The 17,239-nt window shown below is 40.5% G+C and overlaps 2 protein-coding genes across 10 annotated transcripts in view; one reads left to right on the top strand and one right to left on the bottom strand.

The window, feature by feature from the left end:
* The window catches only part of LOC118409606, a 52,208-nt gene that overhangs the window by 11,448 nt on the left and 23,521 nt on the right, over window positions 1–17,239 (top strand). For 2 of the 3 annotated variants that reach the window (XM_035810744.1, XM_035810745.1), the window contains exons 20-24: window positions 33–1,482; window positions 1,994–2,064; window positions 2,817–2,924; window positions 3,313–3,363; window positions 3,901–5,600. In XM_035810744.1, the coding sequence (XP_035666637.1) occupies window positions 33–1,482; window positions 1,994–2,064; window positions 2,817–2,924; window positions 3,313–3,363; window positions 3,901–4,031 (1,811 nt within the window). In that variant the 3' untranslated portion in view covers window positions 4,032–5,600. Of the gene's footprint in view, window positions 1–32; window positions 1,483–1,993; window positions 2,065–2,816; window positions 2,925–3,312; window positions 3,364–3,900; window positions 5,601–17,239 lie in introns of those variants that run through there. The other variant, XM_035810746.1, reaches the window with a different exon arrangement.
* LOC118409610 (CMP-N-acetylneuraminate-poly-alpha-2,8-sialyltransferase-like) overlaps window positions 8,328–17,239 on the bottom strand; it is a 46,453-nt gene continuing 37,541 nt past the window's right edge. For all 7 annotated transcript variants that reach the window (XM_035810753.1, XM_035810754.1, XM_035810751.1 and 4 more), the window contains 2 exons: window positions 16,589–17,140; window positions 8,328–11,251 (listed from right to left, as the gene is read on the bottom strand). In XM_035810753.1, coding sequence (XP_035666646.1) covers window positions 10,975–11,251; window positions 16,589–17,140 — 829 coding nt within the window. In that variant the 3' untranslated portion in view covers window positions 8,328–10,974. The remainder of the gene's footprint in view (window positions 11,252–16,588; window positions 17,141–17,239) is intronic.

The following is a 17,239-nucleotide window of genomic DNA, read 5'->3' as shown; positions in this document are numbered from 1 at the left end:
AAAATTTATTTAATTTTATTTCTATTTTACAGCTCCAATGTGGAAAGATATTCTGTCTCAAGAAGGAAGGCAGGACACTCCAACAAGAACGTTGTTCCCACAAGACAATGCACACCAAGAACAAGCACCAATTGTGGGGGGGCTTGCAGGAATACCCAATGGCTGGCCACAGCCCAGCAAGCCTAGATATCCGTCCATCGAAGACCAGGAGTCTTCCGAGTCGGAGAAACCCAGCTCACCGGTGGGAAGTGTCTCCACACAGAGTTCCCTCCTCTCCTTGCTGAATGGGAACGATAAGGGAAGGGAGAATCATGGGGAGGGCAGGCCTCTCGAAGACTTGATCGCGTTCAGCAGTGCTGAATCGTCAGTACCTTCATCCATGAATGGAGGAAAAGCAGTGAATGGTTTGGAGAAAGATGGTGGAAGCATGTTCAAGGGAAGGTCCTCCTCATCATCCTCAGTTGAAGAAATATCCACAGAGAGTATGCAAAGGATGCCACATGTAACCATGATGAAAATAGTGACAACTCCTCTTGGACTGTCTGATGAAATTCCCTCAGATGTTCCCATTGAGGAACTCCTTGGAAATTTGGCATTAGATGCTGAATCACCTCTGAGGACCTCAGATGACGCTGCACCAGCCGACCCACCAATCAGGCTTGAGAATGTAGAAGAAACTTTCAACGAGATTTTTTCCTCTCGAACTCCAACACTGGAGGTTCGGTCTCGGCTCGGCACGTTGCACACCCCAGGCAACACTAGCTCTCATCTATCAGACTCTGAGACGCCACTATGGCAACCTGAGTTGTTTGACAGTTTTGAACATCCTTCAAGTAAGTCACCTGATGGCACAAGTGCTGGAGAGGGCAAGCTTCTCTCGGATATTTTTGCTGGCAGTCAGAAAAGGTCCCCTGTCGTGACCAATGGCAGCACGTCTGCCTCCGAGGTAAGCGACTCCGGCAGCACTGGCGGGCTGCAGCGGGACCGGCACCCCACCGCTAGTTCCGGGAAGAGTGTGACGTTTGCAGAGGTCCACACGGAGCACACCTACTCTGCATACGAGTCCATGAACAGCTCAAAGGGGGCGTCGCTGTTGGACGATCCCCACTCCTTGTCAGCTCCTCCCGTCGCTGAGAAAGGTACTGCAGAGAAGACTGACGAATCTCCGGAAGACTTGATAGCCAGATACCAGAGGCTTAAAGCAAGTGCCATGGCTCTCATGGCCGAGGAAGTGGAAACAGATCCCGTACAAGATACACTTGCAAAGCTCTCTATTGATACTGCAGAAGTAGGCGGGTCTGCTGAGCCACCATTGAGTGACAAGTTCCTAGAGCATTCTCCACGAAAAGATGAGGAAGAGAAGGAAGACTACAGGAGACTGTCAGGGCTACATGAGGATGTGTTTTCCAGTCCTTTTGCACAGCCTAGAGGCAGGCTGGATTGGGAGGATGATGTAGAACCTGGACGAACTACAGCAGACAGGTACTATTCATTCATAGGAATGCATGCAATGCTGCTAATTGTTAGGTTGTAGAAGGACACACATATCCAGTACTTAGTCACTGGTGGGTTGTCATGCAGAAGCCATGCAGTTCACCAGGTTTGACTGTCTTTTCTCTGCCATTTTATTTATCTTAATGGTGAAAGAAATGTTATAACTGAACATCGACTTGCTATAACATACAACATAATGACACTTCAAATGGGAGTTTGAAATCTGTTTTGTAGTACTTTATAGATGCTATTGAATATATATATATATATATATATATATATATATATATATATATATATATATATATATATATATATATATATGTGTGTTCAGTTGTGACAGCCTCAATTGATACGTATACTTTGATAGTGATTTTATTTTAAAGATAGGTAAAATGACACTACATTTGTAAATGCAAGTGTTCAGCCTGTACACTTTCAATAAATAACAACCTTGATTTTGGAAGAAACTTGATGAAACCATTTCCTTTGCCCATAGTTTGACATCAGCTGCAGTTTGGACTGAGACTTGGGCAACTACTCCCAACAGGACACCCGTACATCCTGCAGGTATGTCCATGTCACAGCTCCACCTAGCAATGTAGCAATGTACTGCACTTTCAACTCTCAAAACTCTCACAAGGGTTACACTGTACATGCAGCATTTTTATCTTCATGAAAAATGGAGGTATTGTTTTGGGTCTGTCTGCATGTGTGTCAATGTATATGTGCTTAGGGATATTTGTGATCAACATAAATTTAGAACCTTTGTATGGTTTGTAATGGTTTTCAATTTTTTTAAATTTGGTATGTGGATTGGGAAAATGAAGGGCAAGGTTAATTTTAGGCCCCCTAGTATGTGACCCTGGTACTGCTTCAGAGTTTCCAGTTTTTGTATTTTTTGTCCTTGACCTGCCATAGTCTTAATTTTTTGTTGGTAGATAGCTTTTAATAAAAGGTCAAAGTGGTGTATATTCGGTATGCAAGTAACATAGACAGAGATGTCAATGAGATGCAAATTAGGACTTAATTTGCATAACTAATGAAAATGTATAATTCTGCTTTTTTAAAAGAATTTTCATACATGTAAGGTATAGTCTTAACGACAGGTAGTGGAACAGTACTAACAATAAATCTGCAAAGGCTCTGAATATTTCATGGATAGATGAGGCCTTCGAACTCTGGTTATTGACAGAAATGTACAGCTGTCATGCTCTAGCATACATTTTAAGCTTGATATTAGAGTCTATCGATATAATCACATCTAAAAGTCTATTGATATATTGTACATAGATAGTTTAAGATGCTTTTTTGTTTTGTAGTGAACCGTATCAGGAAAGCATCAGGCACTAGCACTGGGGACCCACGTGCCTTAGCAAACTCCCCTGTCACTGACTGGCTCCACTCTGATGGCAGGCCCAACTTTCTCAGTGAGATGACTCTTTTGTTCTTTGCTAGTGCTAAGCCTACAAAGTAATTGAATGGTGAAGAAAGATATAAACTACAGTATGTATGAGGCTTCTAGTCTTAGTGAGTATACCATGATATTTGTAGACCACACATGTACAATGGATTATTCTTGTTTTTGCTTGATGTTTTTCTGAATCTCAGACAGTGGGTCATGTGTTTTTCTAGAATTCTCTTTATCTGTATTAGGCAGTGGTCTATTGATAAAACTCTTATAAGACACAATAAATGATATATGGATGAAAACACATGCATTATGCAATTATTGCTCATTGAGTAATGTCCACACCACAGTTGTCTAAAATTGTGATTTTATGCATTTACAAGAACTTTACACACTTTCTGTTCCAGATGCTGATTCAGAGTTTCCACCAAGAAGAGAGAGTTTGGGTGTATTTCTAGGTAACATTGTTTCCTTTGTATATAGCAACAAATGTTATTAGATCAAAGTAAAATAGGCACTGAATGAAATATTCACGATGAAGGACGTGTTTAAATGTGTAGGGACTTCATGTGTAGGGTCTGTATGCATTGGTTGAGTGAGTGTCACATTGTTTTCCAAAACACATCGCATAATTCACTAGAAGTAGAATCCCACAAAAGGTCGGCTAATTATGTATTCATTGATACAGTGTATGTTATCTATAAGTAAGACTCCCTTCTTTATTTATTCAGAAAATCTGTATGTTAAAAACCACAGAATATTTTAACTAAATTTTTAAGATTTACAGCAATCTTCGCACAATTTATCTTAAGTTCTGCAACTTCTATGTCATGCAAAGGTAGCACCTGCATGTATGCTAGTTCAAGAAGGGGGATTATTGTACATGTATTGATCAAGGTAACCAGTGCGAATATTATGACATCTGGAGTTGAAACACAATGAGAGGTGTCCTTTCCTCCAGTTTCCCTCACTTCTGTTTGTCATGTTCCATGCAGGAGTGGATGATACCATCCTGGTGCCGCCTTCTCCGTTAGAGAGTCACCAGTACAGCTTCTCAGACACACCCACATCAGGCAGGGCTGCCACCAGGGGCTCCCCTACTGTAGGGCATCTCATCGACTTCTGATATGGACCATCATAGAAGGCAGGGACATGTGATGTAAATATGATGTACTAGTACTATCTGTCAAACTAACATTTACACAAATTGGTAATTTGAATGAGAGAAAGTTATGATTCATGTCCACATGACTTACAATGTAAAATTTATTCTTTTTGGCATGGGAAAAAGTTGCCCAGAAGTACACAAATCAATAATGATTTGGAAAGTTCACTGACTGTTAACAACTGCATCAAATAGTAGCTTTTGATACAATTGAATGTCTATGTTATACATCTAACAACCTGTGTTGCCATTCCATTTTGTACTGTGAAGCAAGCTCTCAGTAAGAGCCGTCTTTCTTGTCTTTGTCCCTCATTAAGGACTTTGTGTGTCAAACATTATGAATTGACTAGTTGAAGCTAGTATCAAGGATATCTATGATATGTATAGTGTTGGACATTGTGATTTAACTATAGAAGTTATATAGATCAAAAAAGGTATTTGTAAAGAATTAAGTATCTTCAAATTTAGAAGAAAAAGATGATATCTGAAATTTTGTTCTATAAGTTCTAGATAGGACATACGTGTAGATTTAACTTGGGTGACTAGTCAAGCAAACTATCCAAATATGTACAGTACAATACAGTATATTTTCAATTTTTCAATTAAGGTTGCCTCAACAGCTCGTTACATCAACAGGTTAATCGGTGGCCAGTCAATTTTTTGAATAAGTCAATAAACAGGTTCAGCGTGACTTCGATCAATGACCTATAACATATGGCTCATTTGTGGTAACAATTCGACCAACCTCATTATCCTGACCTCCACTGTTTGACAAAGTTTTGTATTGGTGCCTGTTACACTTGCTGAATTTCAATAGATGTTTCACATAGGTGGAGGGAAAATCTATATATGGTCATTTGGACAGGCAGAGTAAATGGAATGTCTGGAGCATTGACGGCCTCAAGTCCAAACGTGTAATTGAAAAGAGAGAGTAAAGATAGCGTGGTAATGCCGGCAGATGTTTTTCGCACAAATGGCTATTGAAGAGGGAGTACTCATTATTCTAAACTGGCCTTTAGGCTAGAGTTGGATGTCCTTATCTAGATCTAAATACACTGTATAAGTTTGGTGGGGAAAACACAATACATGTACCAAGTAAAGTACTTTTTCAATATAGGACAGCTGAAATGGGTTTGGACATAAGGGCATTTAGAAAACATTAGTTCTTCTTATTATCTTAAGTATACTTTTTTCTTTGGCACTGCATATGGTTTTGGCCTGCACTGTGATATAAGCTGCCATGAATATTGCAAAATACTAGAGTATTGCATATGTTTGAAATTAAATTGGACTTAGTAAACAGTGTATGTATCATTGGTAAACATACAAATGGTCTTGAGGAAAATTACAATGAATTAACTTAGCCAGATGAGGGTGTGAAAACATGAAGTTTCTAAGCGAGAAATTTACCCCAAGTTTCTGCTTCACCACCACTAGCAGTTTTTTTATTGTAATGATGTACTGTATAATGAATGTCAATAACATGGCATGACGTCTGCAAAATGAACAAAGTGATTTACTGATTACAAATGAACTTATACCTTTACATGTTCCTTTTTTATTCCTATGCATGTTTCTAGTAAAGCTGTATTTCTTAAACTGAACAAGCTGCTAGGGGGCCCAAACCTACATGTACACCACTTTTTTAAATTCCTTACATGAAAAGCTCTCTGCCACATACAAATCAGGGTCTATAGCATGTCCAAAGATGTGACAAAAGATACAAAACCCAGAAATTCTGCTGCAGTACCAAGGCCACATACTAGAGGGCCCAGAAATAAACCCTGTGCTTTGTCTTCCCAAGACCTAACCATATACCAAATCTATCCAGAGGTTCTTAAGTTATACTGAGAAATATCCAGAAACACACACAAGCACACACACCTTCATCTTTCCAACGCCTACCCACATACCAAATATTATGGCAATCCATCCAGACGTTTAAAGTTATGCTGACCACAAATATCTGGAAACACAGACAGACACACACACACAGAAAGACATACACCCAAAACTGTATCTCCAAACTATACCTCCATTTGTCATGGAGATAATGATATATAACAATCTCTGCTGCAGAATCCTTGCATCAATAGATATTTCATTAGCTTGTTGGTCATGTACTATGATATACCGTAAATGCAGAAATGTTTGCGGTGGATTAATGTTCGCGGTTTTCGCAGCGGCCGCTTCACCGCTAATTTAAAACCATCGCGAACATTTTCCATTACAGTAAGAGACTACAGTGCATGGTGCTACCGCGAAATTAAAACCACCACGAAAAGTCCATTTTCCCGCTATCGCGAAATTAAATCCCTGCGAACTTAAATGCATTTACAGTAGTGCATAATTGTGATTTATTGATGATTGCCAGGATGACTATATTTTGTTGGTCCAGGAATCAAATCCTGGCTAGACAACGCCTAGCCAAACACGCAGCTATTCATGCCACCCAGACATACATACATCAGCAGACTGAAGAATCAGGAAAGGTTAACAATGTTACCACAATGAAGGAAACAACAATAACTTGGTAACGGCTATTGATTGGTGCTGCAACACTGCTGTAGAGTTGGTCTGCTTGTATCTAATGCTCCTAATATTGATAGCAGCTGCCAGTCAATAAGTTACAAAGAGCTCATCATCAGCCAAGATGCTTGATGTTCCTCCAGGTAGATGGGAATGGAAAGCGTGTGTGTTATGGGAGGCGGGTAATCATCTGGTCGGTTTGATTCTTCCTTTTCCAATGATTACAATTATCCACTGTCCAAAATCTATAGTCCCCAGAGTGTTGAAAACAATCCCTGGTGTTGGGAGCTAGCCTGGGGTAGTATATCTAGGTCATTGGTACCTATTATTAGATGACTACTTGTGGACATTGGCTGTCCCATTGAGAGTTATTTTTGTCTTGAAACTAATAGTAACTCAGCTCTGTCTTCAATGTGACCCATAGTTTTGGTGAGGAAAAATCCATGAATCAAGTGATCAAGCTGTTTTGATAAGAAAGAGCCCTCTGCCCAATTTTTCTGCAAATGATCTATATACTGTTTATGTTGATTCACGATTTTTTGCCAAATATTGTAGTTTTTTCCAAGTGTAATAGAAACAAAGTAATTTTTATATACTTGAAGCCGTCATTTCAAATTGCTAGCTTTTTTTTTTACCACTGTAAACTTTCAGCATATGGCAGAGTGCTGAGAGACATACAGTTGCCCAAATTTCATGAAATAGTAAACATAAACTGATAATGTTATATGTAATGGAAATGCAGGGAGGCTGGTGGAGTTAATTATCAAAGACCTTTCTGAAACAATATCTCAAATAGGTCAACCTGCAATATGGCTCCCCCCATATAACCCTGTTATCCACCCATCATCTCTACTTTGATCCCTATGCCTTTCTGGGATCCCCTTTTAATATTCCCCTCATTAACATGATGGTTCCCTTTACTGACCAAGCGTATCTCCTTCATCTCTTACTCCCCCCATCTGTTCTCTCCTACACATCGTCTCTAATTGTGTGTTGGAGAGTGAAGTACCCTACCAGAACTCCTTTCCATTTCAATAATTGGCTTCCATTCCAGATCTAGGTCAATATGGCACAGGCCGTGCTCTCTCCGCTGGCTTGTACACAGATGGTGCTGTGAGCTGTAATGTGAGTTTTGCTTGCTGACCTAAATAGCTTGTCAGTCATTATTGTGTGGACACCGATGCCCATTTTTCATCATTCGTGGCCTCTTGGGCATGACTTAGAAAGGAGTTTGCACGACCTTCCAGATCTATATAGAGTTGGAAGGTAGTGATGCCTTGCCTGTAACCTCCATGGTGTAGCAGGTACAAATGTACATACTGCATCATCTCTAAGCAGGTGTAAGGTTCTAGCTCACTCTGTGTTTTAAACATTAAATGACAGTCACTGTATTTGCACTTTTTAGCCAGTCGCCTCCTCTAGTCCATGATCTGTTTGAAGATTTAACATACTTCCCTACCTGTGCCTAACAATACCACAAGGCTTACTCCAAATGCTCTAAGGCAAAGGACACACCGTCTGTACATACATGTTGGTTAGATCTGAGTTTATGGAGGTCTTGTTTCTGGTTTGTCTGTTTGCTTGTGTAGCTATAGTTATTTGAATGCAGGTTTCCACATGACACACACAGTGAGACACAGGAAGTTAGGCCAAGGACACCAGAAAGTGGGTAATTACGAGAATCAAGAAATTGATTAAGTGTGGTTTAAAGATTAAAAAAACACACAGTCAATCTTGTATTTTTTATTCAAACTATGCTATTAACATCTGCCAAACTGTATAAATAGTTGCAGTTGTCTATCTAGATCTGAAATACTTAAAGATGTCAAATATAATCATAAGCTTTTGTAGACCTACACCGTGTATGTAACATAATGATATACATGTATATGCTACCAATCAGGTAGTGAAATTTCAATACTAGTTAAAAGTAATTAAGTACATAATATTATGAATAAAGAAAGAATGGGTAGACCAACGATATACAAATTTGGATGCCATCCTTCCTGATCAAGATATTTTTGCATGCAAAAGAATTTGCCTCCTGCAATTGGAAAAATTGATTTAAAAGTTCACATCGAATCAGGTTCTGATCATATAAGCACAAGTGTTTCTGCCATCCATGTGAACAAATAACAAACAGCTAGTTCATGATATTGTATACTTATATCTAACAATATTGTGCATTTGCTGTTTGTTACTGCTGAATGCTGCTATCTGTCATTGAAAGTTGGTATACAAATCATCATAGTATATATGTATGTGTATCTATATAGTTGGGATAACCTCCTTTCAGTGTAACACGCCAGCTGACACTTGTTTGCTAAATCAAACATGAGTAGACAAAAATGTTACATTCCTTTTTCCCACAGAGAAAGTAAAAGTACTCTGCATAGAGAGGTGAAACCCTGGAATGTTAAAAGATTTGTGCAGATCTAGAACATCTTGGGAACTGAACCAACGCCAAAATATTTGTGGTGTCCTAAAAGATATTTTACCTCTGTTACAATCCAGAGTCACTACAGGTTCGTACCTTAACATACTAGTATATGTTGTTTCATCAGGTTCAGAGATTAAGGTACAGGTCTGGACCAGTACATACATTGATGTATACCTGAACAAGTAATCTTGAGTGAGGACAGGAACAATGAACAGACTATTTATTTGGAATTTTTGATTGTACACTCATTAAAAAAAAAGTTAAACCGTTGGAAGAGGAGTTTGAATAAGATGGCACCGATTTCAATGCCCACACACATTTTTTGTTTGTTTCAAAGTCATAAATATTCATCTTTGCATCTCAAACATGAGTGCTTCAGACATAGTCTATTCAGGTATACTACTGGTACATTGATGTTCCAGTATTTTGGACCTGTCCATCATATTGAACTGTGTACTGGGTATGATAAAATATACACCGGTAACAGCACAAGGACCAACTCTGCCTATTTTTGTCATGATATTTTGAGCACAGAGTAATGATTACTAACTTAGCCTATCTTTTTCCGGATATATATCTTTTAAAAGGGAAAAAAGGCAGTCTGGCTTTAGAGTGATCACAACTCTTGAAGGATTTAGAAAATCTTACTAATATTGTATCAAGTCAGGTTCATTACACTCAATTTTATGTCAGTCTTCCTCACCTGTTTGTGTTCTCTCATATCAAACATTACTTTTCTACTTATACCTTCAGCTTCTACTTTTGTATGGGTTGGACCACAAAAACTTGTGAGGGGGAGTCTGGTGCCATTTTTTTGTAAGTTCTTTCAACTGTCATACAAAATTGTTCTTTTATTTTCTGTCAACTCCTTTCACACATAACTACATTCTGCTACCTTCCTACTAGTGTTTTTGCTTTCATGCTCAGAATACCACTTACATATTTACCAGTTCTTTCTTTCATTTCACCCATGCTGTAAGCAATAACATTCTCAGTAGAATAATTAATGAACTCTCATCAACCCTGCTGATTGATATGTTAAAGAGCCTTTAGAGTTTGTCTATTTTGGTGTTTTATCTTTTTGTTTGAATTGCCTTGTATTTGTAGACTTGCAATTTTGTCTTTGCTGTTGAACATTCACACCATATGCCCATTTTCAACAGGACTAATATACAATGACAGTGAGAACAATGTATGATTACCACGACCAATTTTAGTGGTACATGTAGGTTTTAAAGCATTTTGGTAAATCATGTCTTTTGTGTAGTATAAGGTGTTTCCATCAATAACTTATCAGTTCCGTATATGACATATTTCGTATATGACATCATTGAATTATTTTGTAGATTAAGTTGAATCTCATTAGAAGCAATGTCATCTTCAGAACCTTATACACGTGACTGTTTTTATTCTTGGTTTGGCCATGTTGGTTGGATTTATATGAATGACGTCTGTGTGCAGATCAATTTTTGCCCGTTTCCAAAAATACTACAGTTTCAAAATGTGCAGATATCTGCTGCAAATTGCAACCTAAACATTAGTGAACAGAAACTAATTTTATAATTTTTGACTAATCGTCTGTTTTGGGATTCTGTGAAAGATCCACATAATCAAATTAACATGACCTTACTATAAAACAAAACAAAACATGACATTCTCCATCTTGAGCTATTATCTTGCTTCTCTTAATAAAGCAATTAATTTGCTTCTGTTAAAAAACAGTAAAACTTATCTGATACCCCCTCATGTACTGATAACCATAACACATTAGCCAACTCTGAGATGTACTGGAAGGCCCCAATGGGATGCATGTTACTATGGTTACACCCCTATGTTCCAGCACTCTCTACCAACCCTAACATAGGGGTGTTGAAATGTAGGGGTGTGGGAACATACATGACGGGATGTTAGAACATAGGGCGCCACCTGTTACTACTATGTACATTTGTCCGTCAGCAGCCTGAGAGCACCCTTATCATGTAACCGTCGCAGTGCCTGAAACTCCACTGGCATGGAATGAGGTCTTCTTTTGTCGTAGAAGTTGTACTTTCCATTGTCGTAGTAGTGATATCTGACGGGCCGCCCGTTGACATCCACTGTGAATGGGAAGAAGCCATACAGGTGGATCTCCTGACAGAACCTGGTGGCTATGGTGTACATGTAGAGACCGGTACTTGGGCGTTTGATCCTGGTCTTGGCTTGGAGCCAGAACCTAAGAGAGGACAAGAAATGTAGTTAGACCAAATATTTTGTCGCCAGTTGGACATTCTCTATCACTAACAGTAAATATGGAGCAAACTGCAACCAGACTCTCCATTCTGCAGGTATCCTAGTTCACCACATCCACCTTACATCCTGCCATGATGAAATATTCGCATCTGTAGACACGCACCAAGACAAGCAAACAAATTATACAAATGAGGTAGGAAGTAATATGACTCTTGTTGTCGCAGGGAACAACATTTCTCTTGAAAGAGAGAGGGAGTGTTTGGTATGTTTTGCACCTTTACTTAATATGAGTCTATTTTTGAACATCAATAGTCAAAACCACAAAATTTCATGCATGTAGCTTTCCTAGGGAGTCATTATTCAAAGCACTAAATACTGTAATTGGAACCTTTCAGGGATAGTCCCTGTCCATGGTACTGAGACTCAGTTGTACTTGTCCTTGGTGCTGAATGGTACCTTGGTGCTGATTGAACCCGCAAAATGGTCTGTATGTAGCTTTCCTTGGGAGTCATTGTACTCATTATTGTAATAGGCAACCGTTCATTGACAGTCCCTGTCCATGGTTCTGAGACTCAGCTGTACTTGTCCTTGGTATGTAGTATGATAATATTGTTACATGTCTTCATGACTTAGCTACTTAAATAGCTATGGGCTGCATTTCAAGAAATTGTCTATTGTCAGCTGCTGCTTTTATAAACACATGCCTCTGCTCTTTGTACATTGTAATATACTGTTGCAATGGAATAAATATTCACCACTTGCAATTCAAATAGTCATATTGACAATGTCACACTCCAAAAAACAGGACGATTCTGATGCCAAATGTAAATGGTATATAAGATTGATATCCATTGGCCTTTGTTGTTGTTATGTGTTTGTTACAAGTCATTACAGTGTCAGCATCTGGACGGTGTCAGGATTAATTAGGTTAATGTGTGATGAATTAGGGCCTGCTTGACTGATTCCTAATGCCATTTGTAATGAGGAACTTCACTGATGTGCTGTCATCATCAAACACATCCCTGATGGACAGTGGGTTTGCTGAGTGCAAGGCCACAAGGGTCCACCTCGGGGCACTGAACTAACACTCACTGGATCAGCATCTATTTAAGTCAGAAACATCAAGATTTAGGCAAGCTTCACTAACAGATGCAACGGAAACAACCTATCCCAGGTCGTCAAAGAACCAACGAGAGGACAGGCTATGTTAGACCTGATTATCACCAATCTAGAGAAACACTACAAAATTCCCCAAGTATGTAGCCCTTTGGGTTTGAGTGATCACAGCACGGTTTTGTGGGAACCGCAGATAACAAGGAAAGAGAACTTTACCAAGTGCAAGACAGTGAGACCTATCCGCGACTCCGACCGCCGAGTCTTTGGCCAATGGATATGTTCTCAATCCTGGGATGAAGTGTACACATCTCCTACCTGTGCCGGCAAGGCCGAGGCCTTTTACACAACAATGGAAGATGCTATAAACAAGTTTTTCCCAACCAAGCAGGTAACAATGCACAACAATGACAAGCCGTGGTTAAAACCAGACATCAAGGACATGATTCGCCGACGGCAGAAGGCATTCTCAGAAAACAAGACTGCCTTGTGGAAATACCTGCGTAACAAGGTGAACAGAGAGGTAAAAAAAGCGCGAAAGTCTTTCTACCGGGACAGGGTACAAAATCTCAAGGTAGAAAATCCGGCGGATTGGTACAGAGAGATAAAGACCATCCTGAATATACAGCAGTCAGAGCTCTCACTCAACATCCCCGGTCAAGACGAAGCAGACAACACTTTCATCGCAAACCACATCAACAAGAAGTTTGCAGAGGTGGCACAGGGAAGACCGCCCCTGGATCCTGAACAGTTACCAGCATACAGGCCCGTCAAGTCATGCCCACCTGAGGTCAACGTGTGGGATACCTACAACCGTCTGCGCAAACTGAAGGCCGGCAAGGCGTCGGGGCCAGACCAGTTGAGTACTAGAATCCTGAAGGAATTTGCATGTGAAATAAGTGGTCCGGTCACAGACATGATGAATGCTTCTTTCAAGGAAGGTTACGTCCCACAAGTATGGAAAGACGCCACAGTAGTGCCCTTACCCAAGTCACAACCTCCATCAGTCGACAAACTCAGACCAGTCTCTCTAACATCTCAACTCGCCAAGGTCACCGAGTCCTTCGTTTCGAACTGGATTTTGGAGGACATAAGTGCGTCACTGGACCAACAGCAGTTTGGTTGCCTGAAAGGCCGCTCTACAACACTGTATCTGGTCAGCTTGATAGACTTCCTCTGTAGGGAATCTGAAAAGGCCAAGAACATTTGCACAATGGTTATGACAGACTTTTCAAAAGCCTTTGATAGAATAGACCACACTTTAGCCATCCAGAAGCTGTTACGACTCGGAGTACGGGGGGAACTCATCCCGTGGGTCTGCGACTTTCTAACCCAGCGGCGGCAAAGAGTTCGCTATGGAGGCCAACTCTCTGACTGGGAGGTACTGACCTGTTCAGTGCCACAAGGGACGCTCCTAGGTCCGTTAATTTTTCTAGTGGTGTTTGATGACGCTATGAGGGACGCACTGATTAATCAGTGGAAATATGTTGATGATCTGTCCATGGCAGAATCGCGCCACTACCTCGAACCATCATCAATGCAGAATGAATTGGACGGTTTCACTGACTGGTCTCGCAATAACCACATGTTACTTAACCCAGACAAATGCCAAGTCATAACGTTCTGCTTTATGAAATGTCCGCCCCCTCCGCCAGTACTCACCATTAATGGATTACCCCTTGAGGTTGTGCCAATCACGCTTCTTCTGGGGGTGTGGCTGCAGAAAGACTTGAAATGGGAGACGCAGGTCACCAGAATGATAGGGAAAGCTAACGGTCGGCTTTTCTTCTTGCGGAAGCTTAAACATTTCAACCTACCCACTCAAGACCTTGTCACCATTTTCACATCGTTTGTAAGACCAGTACTGGAGTATTGCGCGCCAGTTTGGCATCCGGGCCTCACCTGTGCACAGTCAGACAGGCTTGAAGCAGTGCAGCGGAGAGCTGTTCGGACAATTCTAGGCAGACACTTCACTAGCTACGAACAAGCCAGGAAGAACTTAAACATCCCACTGCTGTCGGACCGCAGGCGAGAGCTGTGCTTTAAGTTCGGAACCTACTTGGAGAGACACAGACCGTCATTACTGCCACCAAAGGGATCGGACTATCACAACAGATCCACCAGAAACTGTGACAAATATCGACATGTGAAATGTAGGACTGACAGACTAAGAAACTCGCCGATCCCCTACGTTGTGCGCCTTTTAAATGCCTAATGTCTTTGTATCTAAGGATATCTGTTGTGTTTTAAAGTGTTGCTACACGCACGTATTTGACTTTATCAATATCAGAATTTTAATCGTTATTTAAATGTTTAAGATATAATTGATGTTATAGATGTTTTAATATTTCTAGAATTAGCTCTGGCTGGACAAAATTATCTGTACGAAATCCGCAATTCAGCCAAACAGGCTGCGAGTGATTTTTTACCAATAAACCATTCATCATCATCATCATCATCATCAACAGATATTATAGGAGCAACAGGGAATACATTGGCTGCCTGGGAAATTCCTACCCCATTTAGACTGCACTTGTTTTGATCCACTCACACTGGGATGGTCCCCTTCTGTTTTTGGTGTGTGGTGGGCTCTTTAATCAGCTGAAGGTGTACATGTAGTTTTCCTCAAACATGGGGCTTCTATTTTATATCCTACCATCCATAGACGCAGTTACAGTAATGCCATGTAATTTTTTTTGCACTAGGCCATCATGCCTTAAATGTGATTAGGAATATGGTGTAGGGTGTTTTGACAACAGGCTTTGCTAATCTGACTCATAATTGCTACCCAAACCTCCCCTCTTTCGGTCTTTCATATTGGTGTTTCCCTGTTTATCCTATGTGGGAGGGGGACAGAATGAGATTTGCTATGAGATTTGTTTCCCAGCATGCAGTGTTCATCACTCTTTCCATCTGCATAACATGCATGTCCTCAATAATTATGAACCACATTACTTTGTTGTAGCACCAAGTCAATCAAACAAATTTCCAAAAGTACAGACTCTTCCCTCAGACTGTATTCATATTTCCCATCCTTATTTTCCATCCTTGTTTTCCAGTTAAGGATTGTTAATCTAAATCCCAGAACCAAAAAAGAATAGATTGGCGTGGCCCAACAGTGCTGATTTGTCTGGTGATTGTTTTGAAGTGTGCATAGGTTGTCCTAGTTTGTTGGTCTGCCCCCAGGTGTGCTGCTAGCTTATCTTGATAACTTCCCCCTCTACAGCCCAAGCACCACCTGGGGCTAATAACACCTCAGTTTTACCCCAGCTCAGTGGCATAAGCTAGAGGTGAGCGGAAAATCACACTCGTCTGAAATGCTTTCAAAGGTCACCATGCTGTCCATGATGAATAACGTGCACATACGTGATGAAGTGAAGATTGCTCCAACAGTCCTCTCTGTTTCAGTTTATAGAAATATAAACTCAATGCTAATACCAGGATCACATTTTCAAAGGGAATGAAATATATTTTGTATATCAATAACTGAACCATACCCAGAAATATACACAAATTATGCTTATGACTAATCTTTTTTACATGCTACATTGTATATGTTATGTGTCATTTTATATCATTCTCCTTGTTCTCGTATCTGTCTGGCTGGGCACTGGTTTGAAAATGTGGCCCTGGCATTAGGCAAAGGGTGTGCAAGGTCATGCTGTTATATGAACACAGTAGGGTTTCTTGGGAGGAGCCTGAGTTTACACTGTTAATTAGATATTTTGTCCATCTTGACTTGGAAAAGTATCTCATAAAAGTATTCATTTTGTTAAACTTAGAGTTATATCATTACTGATGCAGAACTTCATAGTAATCTGGTTCCTTGAAGACAAAAAATTACTGTCAAATATAGAGCATTTTCATCTCAAGTCAATGCTGCATTGGCTGACATGTTGGTGTCCCTATTCACATTTCAATAGTATTTAGACATTTCAAGATCTTCTTGTTCCTCTCAAATAACCACTATTGATTTCTTACAGGGCAATGACCTGAAACATTTAAAATTTACCAACAGACACAAATAAATGATGTTTATGTTTGAGGTATGATCATTAAAATACAAATACGGACACCAACATGGCTGCCAGCACCTGCCTTCTTCATTGAAAGTGTGTGAAAACACTTCATATATTGTACAACAAAGGTTTGGTATAAGCTAGGCCCAGAATCATCTAACTGTTATTATATGTGCCCTTTTACTCACCCTCGTATGGAATGTGCTAAGTGTTTAGTGGGGTAAAGAGTCTTGATATTCAGGTCATTCTTCAGGATGATCCTGTTTGTATATTGCACATATTTCTCCCCGTTGATGGTGGTGAAGGCGGGGATCCACAACATGGAGTGCTCCAACATGCGCAGCCTCTTCACAAACTTCTCCTCCCAGTGTTTCTCCTTCAGTCCTCCGAAAGCCGTGGGGAGCACAGAGGGGTTCATGGTCACCAAGTCAGACTTCCTCCCCACGTCCTTAACGTACTCTGTCACGGGAGCGAGGTTACAGCGGATGACGAAATCGTGGCTGTCGATCTCCTGTCCGCACCCGCTCCCCAGGAGGATCCCGGAGTTGCCCACTATGGCGCAGGAGTTGAAGAGTCGGCCCTCGAGAGGAGAGGTCTCGGGGAGCAGGTCGTACAGGTCCTTGGTGATGTTAAACGTGTTGTGGTTGTCGATGTCGTAGTGCATGACATCCCCAATGTGCGTCTGGGACCGCAGGATAGAAATGCTCTTAGCGGTATCAATCACTTTGCGGACTGCATTTCTGGAATATGAAGAAGAAAATGACATCTTTAGAAAGGCACCACGACTCGACAATTCGTAGAGAAGTTCGATACTGAAGAAAGATTTTTTAAAGTACAAA

This window comes from Branchiostoma floridae, chromosome 2 (assembly GCF_000003815.2).
Source record: "Branchiostoma floridae strain S238N-H82 chromosome 2, Bfl_VNyyK, whole genome shotgun sequence".
Lineage (NCBI taxonomy): Eukaryota > Metazoa > Chordata > Leptocardii > Amphioxiformes > Branchiostomatidae > Branchiostoma > Branchiostoma floridae.
The sequence above is the reverse complement of the archived record's forward strand: the minus strand, read 5'-3'. Positions and strand labels throughout refer to the sequence as shown.